This window comes from Musca autumnalis, unplaced genomic scaffold (assembly GCF_047663935.1).
Source record: "Musca autumnalis isolate F117 unplaced genomic scaffold, ASM4766393v1 scaffold_5, whole genome shotgun sequence".
Lineage (NCBI taxonomy): Eukaryota > Metazoa > Arthropoda > Insecta > Diptera > Muscidae > Musca > Musca autumnalis.
Window position 1 is genome coordinate 38,431,696 of NW_027412088.1, and position 14,139 is coordinate 38,445,834.

General features: G+C 36.7%; 2 protein-coding genes across 2 annotated transcripts in view; both read left to right on the forward strand.

Annotated features, from left to right (window-relative positions):
- Positions 1-234: 234 nt before the first annotated feature.
- On the forward strand, positions 235-1,103 carry LOC141406782 (ATP synthase peripheral stalk subunit d, mitochondrial-like). Its single transcript, XM_073992810.1, has 2 exons — positions 235-446; positions 508-1,103. Exons 1-2 carry the CDS (start codon positions 334-336, stop codon positions 986-988), a joined length of 594 nt encoding a protein of 197 aa, XP_073848911.1. The 5' UTR covers positions 235-333; the 3' UTR covers positions 989-1,103.
- A 6,511-nt stretch (positions 1,104-7,614) lies between these two features.
- The window catches only part of Sema2a (Semaphorin 2a), a 491,368-nt gene continuing 484,843 nt past the window's right edge, over positions 7,615-14,139 (forward strand). Inside the window, exon 1 of the mRNA XM_073957591.1 lies at positions 7,615-8,045. The gene's annotated coding sequence lies outside the window, so the exon portion shown is untranslated. The remainder of the gene's footprint in view (positions 8,046-14,139) is intronic.

Genomic DNA, 14,139 nt, shown 5'->3' on the forward strand with positions numbered 1-14,139 from the left:
ATATATGCCTGTTCCAGAACCTGCAAGAATCTACAAATGTTTACTACGATAACAATTTTTCCTTTATGTTATCGAAGAAAATAGTAAAAATTAGTAGTTTCTTGCAGTTCTGGAACAGACCATATGTGAAAATCGTTTACGACTTTTACAACTTTTACCACTTTATAAAATACGGGAACAGGACAATAGTATCATGGTTCTGGATTTAGAAAATAAGCAAACAACGTCAATAATATAAAATTTCGAAATTAAAAATAAAAAGAATATCAATTCAATAACCAACAATTCGCATATTATTTATATTTTTATACATTTTAAACATAAAAATCGCACATGGCAGCTAAAAAGCTACCACCAGTTACTCTGGCAGATTTAGTGAAACGTGTTCCCAAAGATCAAATGAAACAATTTGAAAAATTTCGCGACAAAACATTAGAATATCACAGGTAAGATTTTGAAAAGAAAAAAAATTGTAAGGAATAATCAAAACTCCCCTGATCCCTACAGAAGAGTGAATAAATATCCCGAAAAGCTACCGCTAATCGATTGGGAATATTATCGCAATAATGTCCGCAAAGATAATGCAAAAATGGTTATCGAATTTCAAAGCGAATATGAAGAATTGGGACGAACATTTTGTGCCCGACATGAAATAAATGATTTTGCAAAATACTATGAAGAATTGGATAAACTAACGGAGCAGGTTAAAAAAGAAATTGCTGAATTTGTAAAATCATCAAATGAACGCATTAAAAAATATGAAGCTGAAATAAAACGAATTGAAAATTTAACACCATATGAAGACATGACTTTGGAACAGTTTGTAGTGGATCGTGAAGATTTGGCAGAATTTATACCACGTCTAGGTAGACCATCATTTTGGCCACATGATCCAGCGGAACAGAGGGTCGGGCCAGCTAATCCAGACTATGATAAAAAGAAAAAGAAAAATGTGGAAGATACAAAATATGATGTCATTGTTTCCTGAAAATCGTAATACTAATTTTATTATATATGTACGTACTATCTTTGAATATATTTTTGTTGTTTTATATACATACATACAAATTGCAAAATATACATACAATTTGCAATACCCATTATATCCACATTTTTTATAACCCTCACATAACAGTACCTTCTCTGTGAAAAATTGTCGACAGAGGTCCACAAAGGTACCTTCCGATTTTACGTATTTTAGGATTTGGCTTCGTAAGCTTTTGGCGTACAATGGTGAATTATTCTGCAGTAGATTTCCTTATCGAAAACATAAGGACATACGTCACCAACTAAATAACTTTAGTCTGAAAGTGCATGCCTTCATGAACAGAAAAAAACGTTGCCATTTGTTCGTCGAATATTAGCTAAAAATTTTCCATATTTACATTAGGCAATTTTCCTTGCGGCAGTTGTCAGTTTGTCGGTATATTGTTTTCGTTCGTGCAGGGAATTGTCGGTATAGGTCCACATTTTGATATAAACCCTGTTGAACCGCCACCCGGGTTTTTGAATGCTAGAAGGTTTCAGCAGCATTATCCTATCTAAATGACAATTTCAGTCAGTATTCGATATGGGCGCATCACAGTCCTACAAATAATTGTGGAAGTGCAAGTTTCAATATAGCCAGCCCCCATATAATATATACGAGGGCTGCAAGAAAACGTTCTGTCATAGGCAACACTGGGTGTTTCCAGGTGCCATTTGCATTTCCATTTTTTAACATAAATCTACTCAGAAGAGTTTGACTTTGCAATAAAATGGAATTTAGTTGTGCACATTTTCGTCCGATCAGTTTTTACAACAACTCAATTCAATCGTGACCGATACTTGCTAGCAAACGAAGGTCGTGAAGGTCGTCCAAAAACGGCCGTTGTGCGAGAAACAATTAAAATAGAACATTGGTGGTATCGTTTTTATTGGGATAGCTGTTACAATTTTGATTTTTCAAAATAGTCTGGCTTAATCCCATAGTTGTTGTTTTAATATTTAAAACAACTAATTTATTAGTGGAAAAGGTTTGACATTGTTCGCCAAGGGGTAAGGCAGGGAAGACTAGTTTCGATCCTCGTCAGAGGATTTAATCAGTTCCCTTGTTTCTTGTTTGTGAATATTCTCCACCGAAGTTATTTTTCAATAACTTTTTCAACAAAAAACTTTTTATACCCAAACATCAATCGTCAGCTCGAAGTAAAACCAAACCTTTTCCACTGTTAGTCCCAATTTTCATTAAGCGAGTTTACTTGCGGCAATTGTCAGTTTGTGGGTGAGAGAGGGTGTTGAGAGGCAAAGGGTTACCATATACCTCACCTCTCTCTCCATCAAACTGACAATTGCCGCAAGTAAACTCGCCTAATGTAAATTGGGACTTATGTATCGTTGATTTTCAACGAAGGTATAACAAAACAATTAAAATTAATAAATTGTGAATAAATACGATCACGGTCCTTCAAACGTTTATAAGATAGTCACAGACGACGAATCAATTCGTGTGAGCCAACAAAACAGTAATCGACCGTGTGTGGCTTCAAATGGCACCAAAAGCTAACAAACGTTTTTCATAGAAGAAGCGCCTCGAAGCAAATTGCCGCGTGTTTCTTCGGCAAAATTGAACCTGTGGCGACGGTTTGGGCAACGTAGAAACGGTTAATTCTGAGTGGCGCACTACAAGTAGTCTCTTTCGAAAACGAACAACAGAAGAAAAATAATTGTGCGCCATGACAGTGCGAGCTCTCACACATAGATTCAAACCAGCGCCTTTTTGACCGGACTAAACTTGGAATCAAGAAAGAAGGCGTCGTCAACAATTTTCGCCGCTAGGAGATGCTGTTGAAGCGTTCAAAAACCTTGTTTTACAGGTGTCTCAATCGGAGTGGAAATAGTGTTTCAACAATTTGTTTGAGCGCATGAAAAAGTGTATGAATTATGCTGGAGACTACTTAGGAAAACAATAAAACTATTCTTGATGGTAAATATTCGCGTTTTCATTGTTAAGTCAGAACGTTATCGTGCAACCCTCGTCCTCGGTTCACATATTTGTATAGCACCCACATAACTGTACTTCCCGCCTATTTTTGTTATTTTAAGGCTTTTTGCTAATGTTTCACACAACAATAGCTCGAAGGATCCAAGAGGTCCGAAAATTTCTTTACGAAAAATTGTCACAGTTTGGTAACTGTGGACAAATGGCGCCAGTTTAATTACCTCCATATCACGGTGCTTCAAGCTTTTCGCTTTTTTTGGGTACTTTAGCTACATTTTCCGACCAAAATAGTTCTAATTTCCCATTGTATGTATTTAGGGTATTTTCAGAAATTTGTGGCACTTTTTGGACACTTGCCGACAAAAACGTGGATTAGGATTAAAGGGAATGAACCGACATAGTGCATTACGGAAGTGGATCTTATTTTAAGAGCCATATCTTTTCGATAGATATCGCGCCCACTAGTCATTTCAGTGGGTTATCGTACACCTGTTGGACCAGTATGCCAGGAAGCATGGACTTGTCCACGGAAAACATAATATGGCTGTACATCATCGGTATAAATTTCCAAAGGATCTCCGAACAGCCCCTAAACTGCACTTGGACACAAATGTTGAATTTTGTGGGGGAGGTATCCTAAGGAGAGGACCGATTTGGGCCATTTTAAAAGTTAAACTAAGTTTGGACAAAATATGACGAACGCAAAATTTTGGGCCAAATTGGTCTATCACTTCGAGAGTTATTATGCTCTCCAACTACTACATATGGTGCCACATGGGGTTTTTACAACTTTCGGGCTGTTTTCCCAAGAAGTATGGACTTGCCACTGAAAAAACTTTTACCGTTGTAATTGAGTCAGCCATTGCAAGTTGCTTCATCAGAAATCAAAGTTAGTCAAGAGCTGGTCTTAAAGTGAACTTATCCGAAATTTTGTGTGGGAGGTACACGAAGGAATGGGCAAATATAGTCCATATTCAAACCTGATCTATATCTGGTAGATATATTAGGATGCGTAAAGTATGGACCGAATCGGTCCGTCCCTTCAAGAGTTATCGTGCGCACAATTTTTCCGAACATTTTTGAATTTTTGTGGGGGAGGTACCTGAAAGAGTGAACCGATATGGCTTCTCTTCGAACTTAAACTAAGTTTGGACAAAATATTATGAAGGCCAAATTTCGGATCGAATCGGCAGATCCGTTCGAGAGTTATCTTGCGCTCCAACCACTACACACGGTGTCCTAGGGGTTTTTTGAACCTTTCAGGCTATTTTCTCAGGAAGTAGGGTTTTGCCCCTGATGAAACTTTTACCGCCGTATGGGGGGCCGTGTATACAAGTTGCTAAAACAAAAGTCAAAGCTATTCGAGAGATGACCCTAAACTGAACTTTTCCGCAATTTTGTGTGGGAGGTACCCGAAGGAGTGGACCAATTGAGTCCATATTGAAACCTTATATAAGTCTGGTACAAGTTTCACGATGTGCAAAGTATGGACCAAATCGGTTACTCCCTTTAAAAGTCATCGTGCGCACAAATTTTCGGAACATTTTCGAACTTTTGTGTGGGAGGTACCGGAAGGAGTGGACCGATATAGCCCATCTTCGAACTTAAACTAAATTTGGGCAAAATATTACGAACGCCAAAAATTGAACCGAATCGGTTCATCCCTTCGTACGCTCCAGCCAGCCAGACAGACAGACGGACGGACATTGCTCAATCGACTCCAAATTGTCTGAAACACATTTCGTCCAAACATACTTGGGGTCTAAAACCATTATCTCAGTAATGTTGGCGACATTTTCTGAATATTTCAGCCTTGTACAACTTCTCTACAAGTGGTGTCTTATACACGCCGTTCGGACTCGACGATAAATAGTAGGTCCCATATCACTGAGCTAATATGAATCGGGGTGCACTCATTGATATGAGAGAAGTCTCCCATGTCCCGCCAGGGATGTTTGTGGAACAATTATCAAAAAAGTATCAGTCAGCTTAGCCGACAGAGATATACACTCAGCCTGTGTATATTGAAAGAACTTTTTCCCAAAACCGTATGTATTTAGGGGGTTTTAAAAATTTTGGATGTATGAACCTACAAATATGTTGATTAGGATTAAATATCAAAAGTTTCGCGGAGGAGATACTTAAAGGAATGGATCGACATTGACCATTATGACAGTGGATCTCCTGCCACTACATATGGTGCCATGGTGGTTTTTACACCCTTCGGGCTGTTTGGTCAAAAAGTATGGACTTGCCCCTGAAAAAAAAATTACAATCGTAATTGAGGCAGCGAATGCAAGTAGCTTCAACAAAAATCAAAGTGATTAGATTGCAAGTCTTAAAGTGAACTTAAACGAAATTTTGTGTGGGAGGTACCGGATGGAGTGGACAAATATAGTCCATATTTGAACCTGATCTATATCTGGTACATATATTAGGATGTGTACAGTATGGATCAATTCGGCCACTCCCTTCAAGAATTACCGTACGAACAATTTTTCCGAACATTTTTGAAGGAGTGGACAGATATGGCTCATCTTCGAACTTAAACTACGTATAGACAAAATATTACTAAGGCCAAATCGGCAGATCCGCTCCAACCACCTCACACGGTGTCATAGGGTTTTTTTTTTTTGGAACTTTCAGGCTATTTTCTCAGGAAGTGTGGAGTTGCCCATGATGAAACTTGTACCGTCGTATAGGGCAGTGAATATAAGTTGCTGAAACAAAAATCAAAGTGATTGGAGAGCAGGTCCTAAACTGAACTTATCCCAAATTTTGTGTGGGAGGTACCCGAAGGAGTGGACCGATTGAGTCCATATTGAAGCCTCATCTAATTATGGCGGACATTTCATTATTTGCAAAGTATGGACCAAATCGGTTACTTCCTTCAAGAGTTATCGTGCGCACAAATTTTCCGAACATTTCCGAACTTTTGTGGGGGAGGTACCGGAAGGAGTGGACCGATATAACCCATCTTCGAACTTAACAAAATATTACGAAAGGCAAATTTTGGACCGAATCGGTTGATCCGTTCGAGAGTTATCGTGCGCTCCAGCCAGCCAGACAGACGGACGGACATGGCTAAATCAACTGAAAATTGTCTGAAACACATTTCGTCCAAACATACCATTATTTCGATGAGGCACATTTTGCCCGTATGAAAGTGTATATACCCTCGTTAGCATAAATGCTGAGGGTATAAAGATGAATTGTATTGAACAACAGATGTTACTTTGGCTTAAGTATACAGTTTAAAAACAAAGCCACAGCTAATCAAACAAAAACTACGCTTTACAAAACACTGATACTACCCGTGCTAATGTATGGTTCCGAAACCTGGGTACTTGCGCAAGCAGATAAGGCAGTTCTTAGTGTGTTTGAGAGAAAAATTCTTCGAAGATCTACGGACCAATCTGCGTTGACGGTATCTGATATATAACGCCATCACTGAGTTAAACGTATCGAAATACAAAGATTGCGTTGATTAGGCCGTGTCATAAGAATGAGCGATGATGAATAATTCGAATTAGAAATAAAATAATTCGAATTATAAATAGAATAATTCGAATTTCAAATGGAATAGTTCGAATTTCAAATGGAGTATTTCGAATTACAAACAATTACAAATAAATAATTAGAGTTTTAAACGGAATTCTCGAATAACAATTGAATTGTTTTGAATTATAAATTAAATTAATTACAATTTAAATGTTACGAATTACGACTGGAATGTTTCGAATTACATCTGAAAAAGGTGCAGTTTTCTCATTTTACTTCAATACAACTCGTGGTGGAGGGTACAGAAAATTTGGACAGGCCGAACTTATTTTTTTAAAATTTATTTAAACAAAAAACAAATAGAAATTGTCCTTCATATAAGTGTTCAATTTCCGCAAATTAAATTGCGGCCAGATACTAATAAGAGATTTTCTTATACGAAAACATTTTTCATAGATTGAATGTATTATTTTCTTCCTCTGTTCTAATATTCGCATCCTTCTTTAATACCTTTGCTTGTTTGCTTCACATGTTGTTCTGTTTATTATTTGATTTTTTGTTTTCTTTTTGTCTCCACTTTACCATGTCCTTGTTACTAAAATGAATGGGTGATTGTACTTTTATGTGTACATTTGTCTGTCGGCTTTGTTGAATGTCTGTCGCTATAACACATGTGTGTGTCGTCTTGTAGAAGGGTAGAAAATATAAACAAATTGACACACACACATACTTACAAGCCAACTCAAAGGACTCAAAAGCAAACGGTTAGTCACAGGTATCATCTATCCATAACAAATCATATTTTTTCTGTACCATCCCCTGATTCGTAAACAAAACATTTGCAAAGACTTCCCAAAGAGGAACAATATGGAATGAAATGGAAATGACAGACAGTTTGGTGAATGTAGCGTTGACAGAACATGCGCATTACCATCTCACAAAGTAAACAAACAAACGAGAGCAACTGTCAAACTCCGTTTGTCAAGAGGGATGATTTTTACCCTTATTAATACATCCCTTTTTGCAAATTTAACATGTAAACAAATAATTCCCCAGAAAGGGAGAGCGGTAGAGAGAAAAGGCAGATATTTATTCTCTCATTTAAACCATCACAACTCTCTGTTTTTGTCGTTGAGAGTGAAACAAATGACAGTTGCAGCTGTCAAAAAATTTTAACATCGTTTGTGGTCGATTTTTTAACAAACAAATCTCGTTTGTTGAAAATTTATTAAAAATATTACAAATATCTGGGAAATATTAAGCAAAATGTGTTACTAAACAATTATTGAAGAGACGCGTAATCAAATTTTCACTATTCACTGGTGAAAACGTTTAATTTAATAGTGTTTTTCGTGCGTGTTTATATCGTGTTGACTGCTTTGCTTCAGCAATTCCCTCGGGACAAAAAGTGCTGGTGCCAATCCCTTTTGTGATTTTTGTTTATATTAAAATCTACCGTGTGTGAATGTGATTTGTTTAATAGCTAACTATTTATTATATTGTTTATAAACTTGGTGTATGAAAACGTTTGCAGATAAACATTTTGTTCAAAGTGTGTCGTAAAGTAAGTTATTAATTCATTGCTGACCTCTTTGAGGTAATTTTATTTTCACGGTGTTTCTTTTGTTATTAGTCCTCCCCGTGTGAAATGTATAAAAATGTGTGTATATTTTGATATGAAATTGGAACACAGATTATGTGGAAACATTTTGGAAGATGAAAATTAGCTTTAATACCAAAAAAGGAAAAAATAAATTAAATATAAAAATTCATAAAAATAAATACAAAATTAGAAAAATATTAATTCATCTCCAACAAAGCGTGCAAACGAATACATATTTACTTCTAGCGGCAAAAATTGGCTGGAAAATTACATTGTACATTGAAGTGCACCTATGGTCGATTTATAACAAAAATCGTATGAATCAAAATAAATTTAAACACATTTATTTATGTCCTACATTGTGACTTAGGATTTAATCTGATTTTGTAGGAATTATTTTCTGAGTCGAGGTTTTTACGTCCATAATATCTACTCGGTAACAATGTTATTAAGTTTACAAAAGCACACAAAAAAAGAAAGACAAATATCGTATACCGAACATCTACAAGTACCACAGAGATCAGCGGCATAGATTGATTTTTATAAGGAAAACAATCTGTAACTTATTTATGGGCCAGTAGAGAACGTTTGTTCTGTAAGTCGAACTAATAATAGAATTACGATTGCATCGGTGTTCTGCTATTTGTGTTTTTATACACTCAGCATTTATGCTAACGAGGGTATATGTATACAAATTCATACGGGCAAAATGTGCCTCATCGAAATAATGGTTTTAGACCCCAAGTATGTTTGGACGAAATCCGTTTCAGACAATTTGGAGTCAATGTCCGTCCTTCTGTCTGTCTGGCTGGTGCGCACGATAACTCTCGAACGGATGTACCGATTTGGTCCAAAATTTGGCTTTCGCAATATTTTGTCCAAACTTGGTTTAAGTTCGAAGATGGATTATATTGGTCCACTCCTTCCGGTACCTCCCCCACAAAAGTTCGAAAATGTTCGGAAAATTTTTGTGCACGATAACTCTTGAAGGTAGTAACCGATTTGGTCCATACTTTGCACATCGTGAAATTTCTACCACACATAGATGAGGATCCACACATAGATGGACTCAATCGGTCAACGCCTTCGGGTACCTCCCACACAAAATTTCAGAAAAGTTGAGTTTAGGACCTGCTGTCGTAACAACTTGTATTCACGCCCCCCCTACGGCGATATAAGTTTCATCACGGGCAAAACCATACTTCCTGAGAAAATAGCCTGAAAGTTATAAAAACCCCTATGACACAGTGTGTGCAAGATAACTCTCGAAGGGTCTGCCGATTCAGTCCAAAATTTGCCCTTCATAATATTTCCTCCAAACTTAGTTTAAGTTCAAAGATAAGCCATATCGGTCCGCTCATTCAGGTACCTCCCCCACAAAAGTTCAAAAATGTTCGGAAAAATTGTGCGCACGATAACTCTTGATGGGATTGACCGATTTGGTCAATACTTTACACATCCTAATATATCGAATATGGACTATATTTGTTCATTTCTTGGGGTACCTCCCACACAAAATTTCGGATAAGTTCACTTTAAAACCTGCTCTCGAATCACTTTGATTTTTGTTGAAACAACTTGCATTGGCTGTCTCCATTACAACGGTAAAAGTTTTTTCAGGGGCAAGTCCATACTTCTTGAGAAAACAGTCCGAAAGTTGTAAAAAACCACTATGGCACCATATGTACTGCTGGGGAGCACAATACTCGTAGCTCTCGAACTGATAAACCGATTTGGTCCAGAATTTGGCCTTCGTCATATTTTGTCCAAACTTAGATTAACTTCTAAAATGGCCCATATCGGTCCTCTCCTTAGGATACCTCAACATTTGTGTTCAAGTGCAGTCTAGGGTCTGCTCGGATATCCTCTGGAAATTTATACCAATGATGTTCTTTGTGGTCCAGTTTACAGCCATATTATGTTTTTCGTGGACAAGTCCATGCTTCCAGGCATAATGGTCCAACAGGTGTACGATAACCCACAGACATGGGCTGGAGCATACGGGAACTCTTGAATGGATTAACCGATTTGATCTAAAATTTGGTGCTTTTAATATTTCGTTCGAAGGTCCACCCCCCGATTTGGTCAAACATTTGTTAGTCGGAATAAAAAATACTATATCGATCAACTTCTTTGACATATAATGTAGTGCAGTTTATGGAGTTGTCTCGGATAGTTTGTCCTCCCGGCTTCTATTACAACGAAATAATTTTTAGGGGGCAAATCCATACTTTCTGAGATAATGGCCCAAATGCTCCTTCGGGAACCTCCCACACATTAGTTCAGCGTTTTCGCTAAGGTGGAGTTTGGAAATTTTGTACCGAAGGTATTTCTTGTGGTCCTATTTACAGCGACATAATGTGTTGGGCTGGCAAGTCCAAAAGCAATAATTCAAGTAAAAATCGCAAGTTTCGGTCCACCACAATAAAATATTCTGAAATAATATGGAATAAATAGTTTCCTTTCCTGTCAACAAGGAGAAGGTTCTCTACCACGGATACCCCAAATACCTAAATAATGTCAGAAAATGTGTCAAAAATGTTATCAATTGGACGGTTCCTATATATATGCGTGGAAAATGTGGGCCTATCACGTCTTTTGTTTGTAGGCAGGTTAAGTTTGAAGATAAGATCTATAGGGCCGCGTTCTAGTGTTGTTCCCGTACAACATTGCCGCCCGTTTTTCGGAATTCTTAATTCTACTGCCACATATTCTGACCAATTGGGGCACGGTTTAACGTAATCCGATCGCCATATTTTTGCAAGAGTTGTTTTGTGCCTGTTATAATATTTTGTACCCCTAGCGAAAATTAAATACAAAATTTCAATTATTCCGGTAATGAGGATAAAACTTCGTGAGTACAGGTCTCGTATGGGGGCTGTATGAAATCGTCGACCTGTATCGAGACATTTCTGAAGCAAAGTTTTTTAACTCCAACGAAGAATAAATACCAAATTTCAGTAATTTCGGTTGATTAATGTGGTTCAAAGTAACAAAATACCGAACATCGGAGGTTACGGTCCCATAAGGCCATCTATGAAGGCCATATACAGTATTAATATTCTTAATCAGTTCTATGACGATCTAGTCATGTCCGTCTGTCAGTCTGTTGTAACAACTCTAGCGTCCGCAATATTTGTGATAGAACGCTAAAATTTTGCACCCGAGTGTCTTTTTTTTCAATAGGCAGGTCAAGTTCGAAAACGGGTTATATAGGCCCATATTTTGGTATAACCCCCATATAACACTACTACCCGATTTAAGGCATATTTAGGATTTTAGCTACCTTTTTGACAGAGAAATTTGACATTTGAGGTTCAAAATGGTCAATAAATCGTACCTCCCGATTTAAGATATTTTAAGGCTTTTAGCTACATTTTCTGACCGAATTAGCTGAAATTTGGCATCTGATGTTCCGAATGACCAAAAAAATTCTCTTCAAAAATTATCATGATAGCTCCACGTATTGGCATAGACCCTATATAACGGTACCTCCCGATTTAAGGTATTTTGGGGACTTTAATTTTTTGACAGAACTGTCTATAAATTGTCATTTGGGGTTCTCAGTGGTCCCGAAACTTCTCCACCAAAAATCATCAACATAGGTCAATGTTTTGGTATTGTCCCCAAATAACAGTACCCCCCGATTTTCGAAATTTTGAGAATTTAAGTTACAATTTTTAACCGAACTGGCTGTAATTTGAAACTTGAAGTTTTCAGCGGTCACGAAATTTCTCCACCAAATATCATTAACATAGGTTCATGTTTTGGTATAGCTCCCATATAATGGTACCCCCGATTTTCGGTATTTTGAGGATTTTAGCCACAATTTTTAAAAGAGCTATCAGTAATTTTTTACTTGAGGCTTTCAGTGGTCACCAAAAATCGTTAACATAGATCTATGTTTTCATATAGCCCTCATATAACGGTACCCCGATTTTCTGTATTTTGAGGATTTTAGCTAGAATTAAAAACCGAACAGGCTGTAACTTGATGCTTTAGATTTTCAGCGGTCACGAAACTTCTCCATCAAAAATCTTCCAAGTAGGTAATTTGTTTTGTATATCCTCTTATAAATGTGCCAACAGATTGGAAACATTTTTAGATAATTTTTTACCAAATGTAGGCATGATTGAAAATTTTTTTCAACTAACAGGTAATTAATTATTCCATTTAATTCAGAATATTTTATGGTGGAGGATATAAAAAATTCGGCCCGGCCGAACTTAATGTTGTTTACTTGTTTTCGTTAAAATCAAAATCTTGAGTTTGGCAGTTCACAATTTTTGCTAAAATAGATTATTTTAAATTCTGTTTCGCTTAAAGCAAGATTATTAGGTTCTGAAAACGCCCACAAAAAATATGAAGATCAGCAGTTTACCACAAAACTATGCAATATTTTTCAACAACAAAAATTCCACAAATAGTTTAAGATGTGCTCTTTCAGATGAAACTACACAGTGTTCATGAAGTCTTGCAAAGGCTAAAATTTCTGTATTTTATGAAGCCTTTCACTAACAAAAAAATTGTTTCTTCTAAGAGATTGAAAAAAACAATTGTGGCGAGTTGATTTGTTTTTATTGACTAACAATCACCACATAACACCAAACCAAACAAGAGGCAAATGTTGCTGCTTTTAATAATGTTTTTATTTTTTATTATTGTAATTTACCCTTTCTTCTAATGATTTTCACTGTAGTTGTTAACGTTTTGTGAGCATGGCAGAAAAATATGAACCATATGTACATACATATCGTCTGCTCCGTCGGAAAAGGTCGTAAGTCCATTTCAATAAATTTTTCAGGAGGAAGAAAAAACATTCCAGCGCTTTCGGTATAAAAGATATTATTATGGTGGTAAAGACAGTATTCTTCGCTTATTTATTCTGCTTCAATACCTGTACTTTGTTTGAAAAAATTCCGTCGCGTTTGGGAGATAATTGGATGTCTTTGGACTTACGACCTTTTCCTTGTACAGTTTTGTATTTTTGTAGGGACTTACGACCTTTTCCTACAATTTACGGAAGTTTTTAAAATAAAATATTTATACTTTACAAAACAATGTGGAAAGGGTATTATAAGTTTATTTTGTCCAATATTCATGTAACATCGCGAAATATTCGTCGTAGACCTCCTCCCCTTGCCATTTTTTCATATCTTGACGAGATAAAGCGATTTAGCTATGTGTGTCCGTCCATCCATTAACAATTGTAATAAAACTCCAGGCCTCAATTTGGCACCGATCGTCACGAAATTTTGTGGAGAGGTCGGGTGCCAACCAGAAGTGATCCCATTAGATGTTGGTTATGATCGAAAGGTGTGAAATGGACCAAACCCACAATTTTTACCCGACTTTGTAGCTGTCCTGTAGATCGCAGTAATATTCCGATCGGAGCGAAATTTTAAGAATGATTTGAGTTTAAGCCAAATTATTAGCGGGTTTAATGGACCAACACTTTTGTGTGAAATCTTGTATGTATATAAAAGACAATGTGTGTATGTTTGTATGTTCCGCATAGATTTAAAAACGGCTGAACCATTTTTTTTTTTTTTTTTGAAAAATTCAGAGAATATGCAAGGAACTACTGAGGTGAAAATAGGCTTTATATTTTTTGAATTTCTGAGATTTTGAGAGGGGGGGGGGGGCAGGCCCTATTTTTCAAAAAAACCTTTTTTGCAAAAGTTATGAAAGTATCGGTCAGAAAATTAATTTGCAAGGCAATGGTTGTTGAATCTCCGACCCTATGTACTTATTTCATGTAATTTTCAGATTATGCACAGGGATGTCCCTTGGTGGAATTAGGCTACATATTTTGTTGAATTTCGGAGGAGCGGGTTACGCCTGTGCCCTATTTTTTAAATGCGCTATATATATAAAACTTACGAACGATCCAGTTTCCCCAATCCTGGGTACATAATTTAGCAATAAGACCTGACCTGAGTAAAATTCTAAGTCAGTATAACCATGACCGTCTGTCCGTCTTTTGAAATTAAGATATAGCTCGCAATTTTTAAGATAGATCTTCGTGATTTGGTATATATGTTTGGTATTGTCT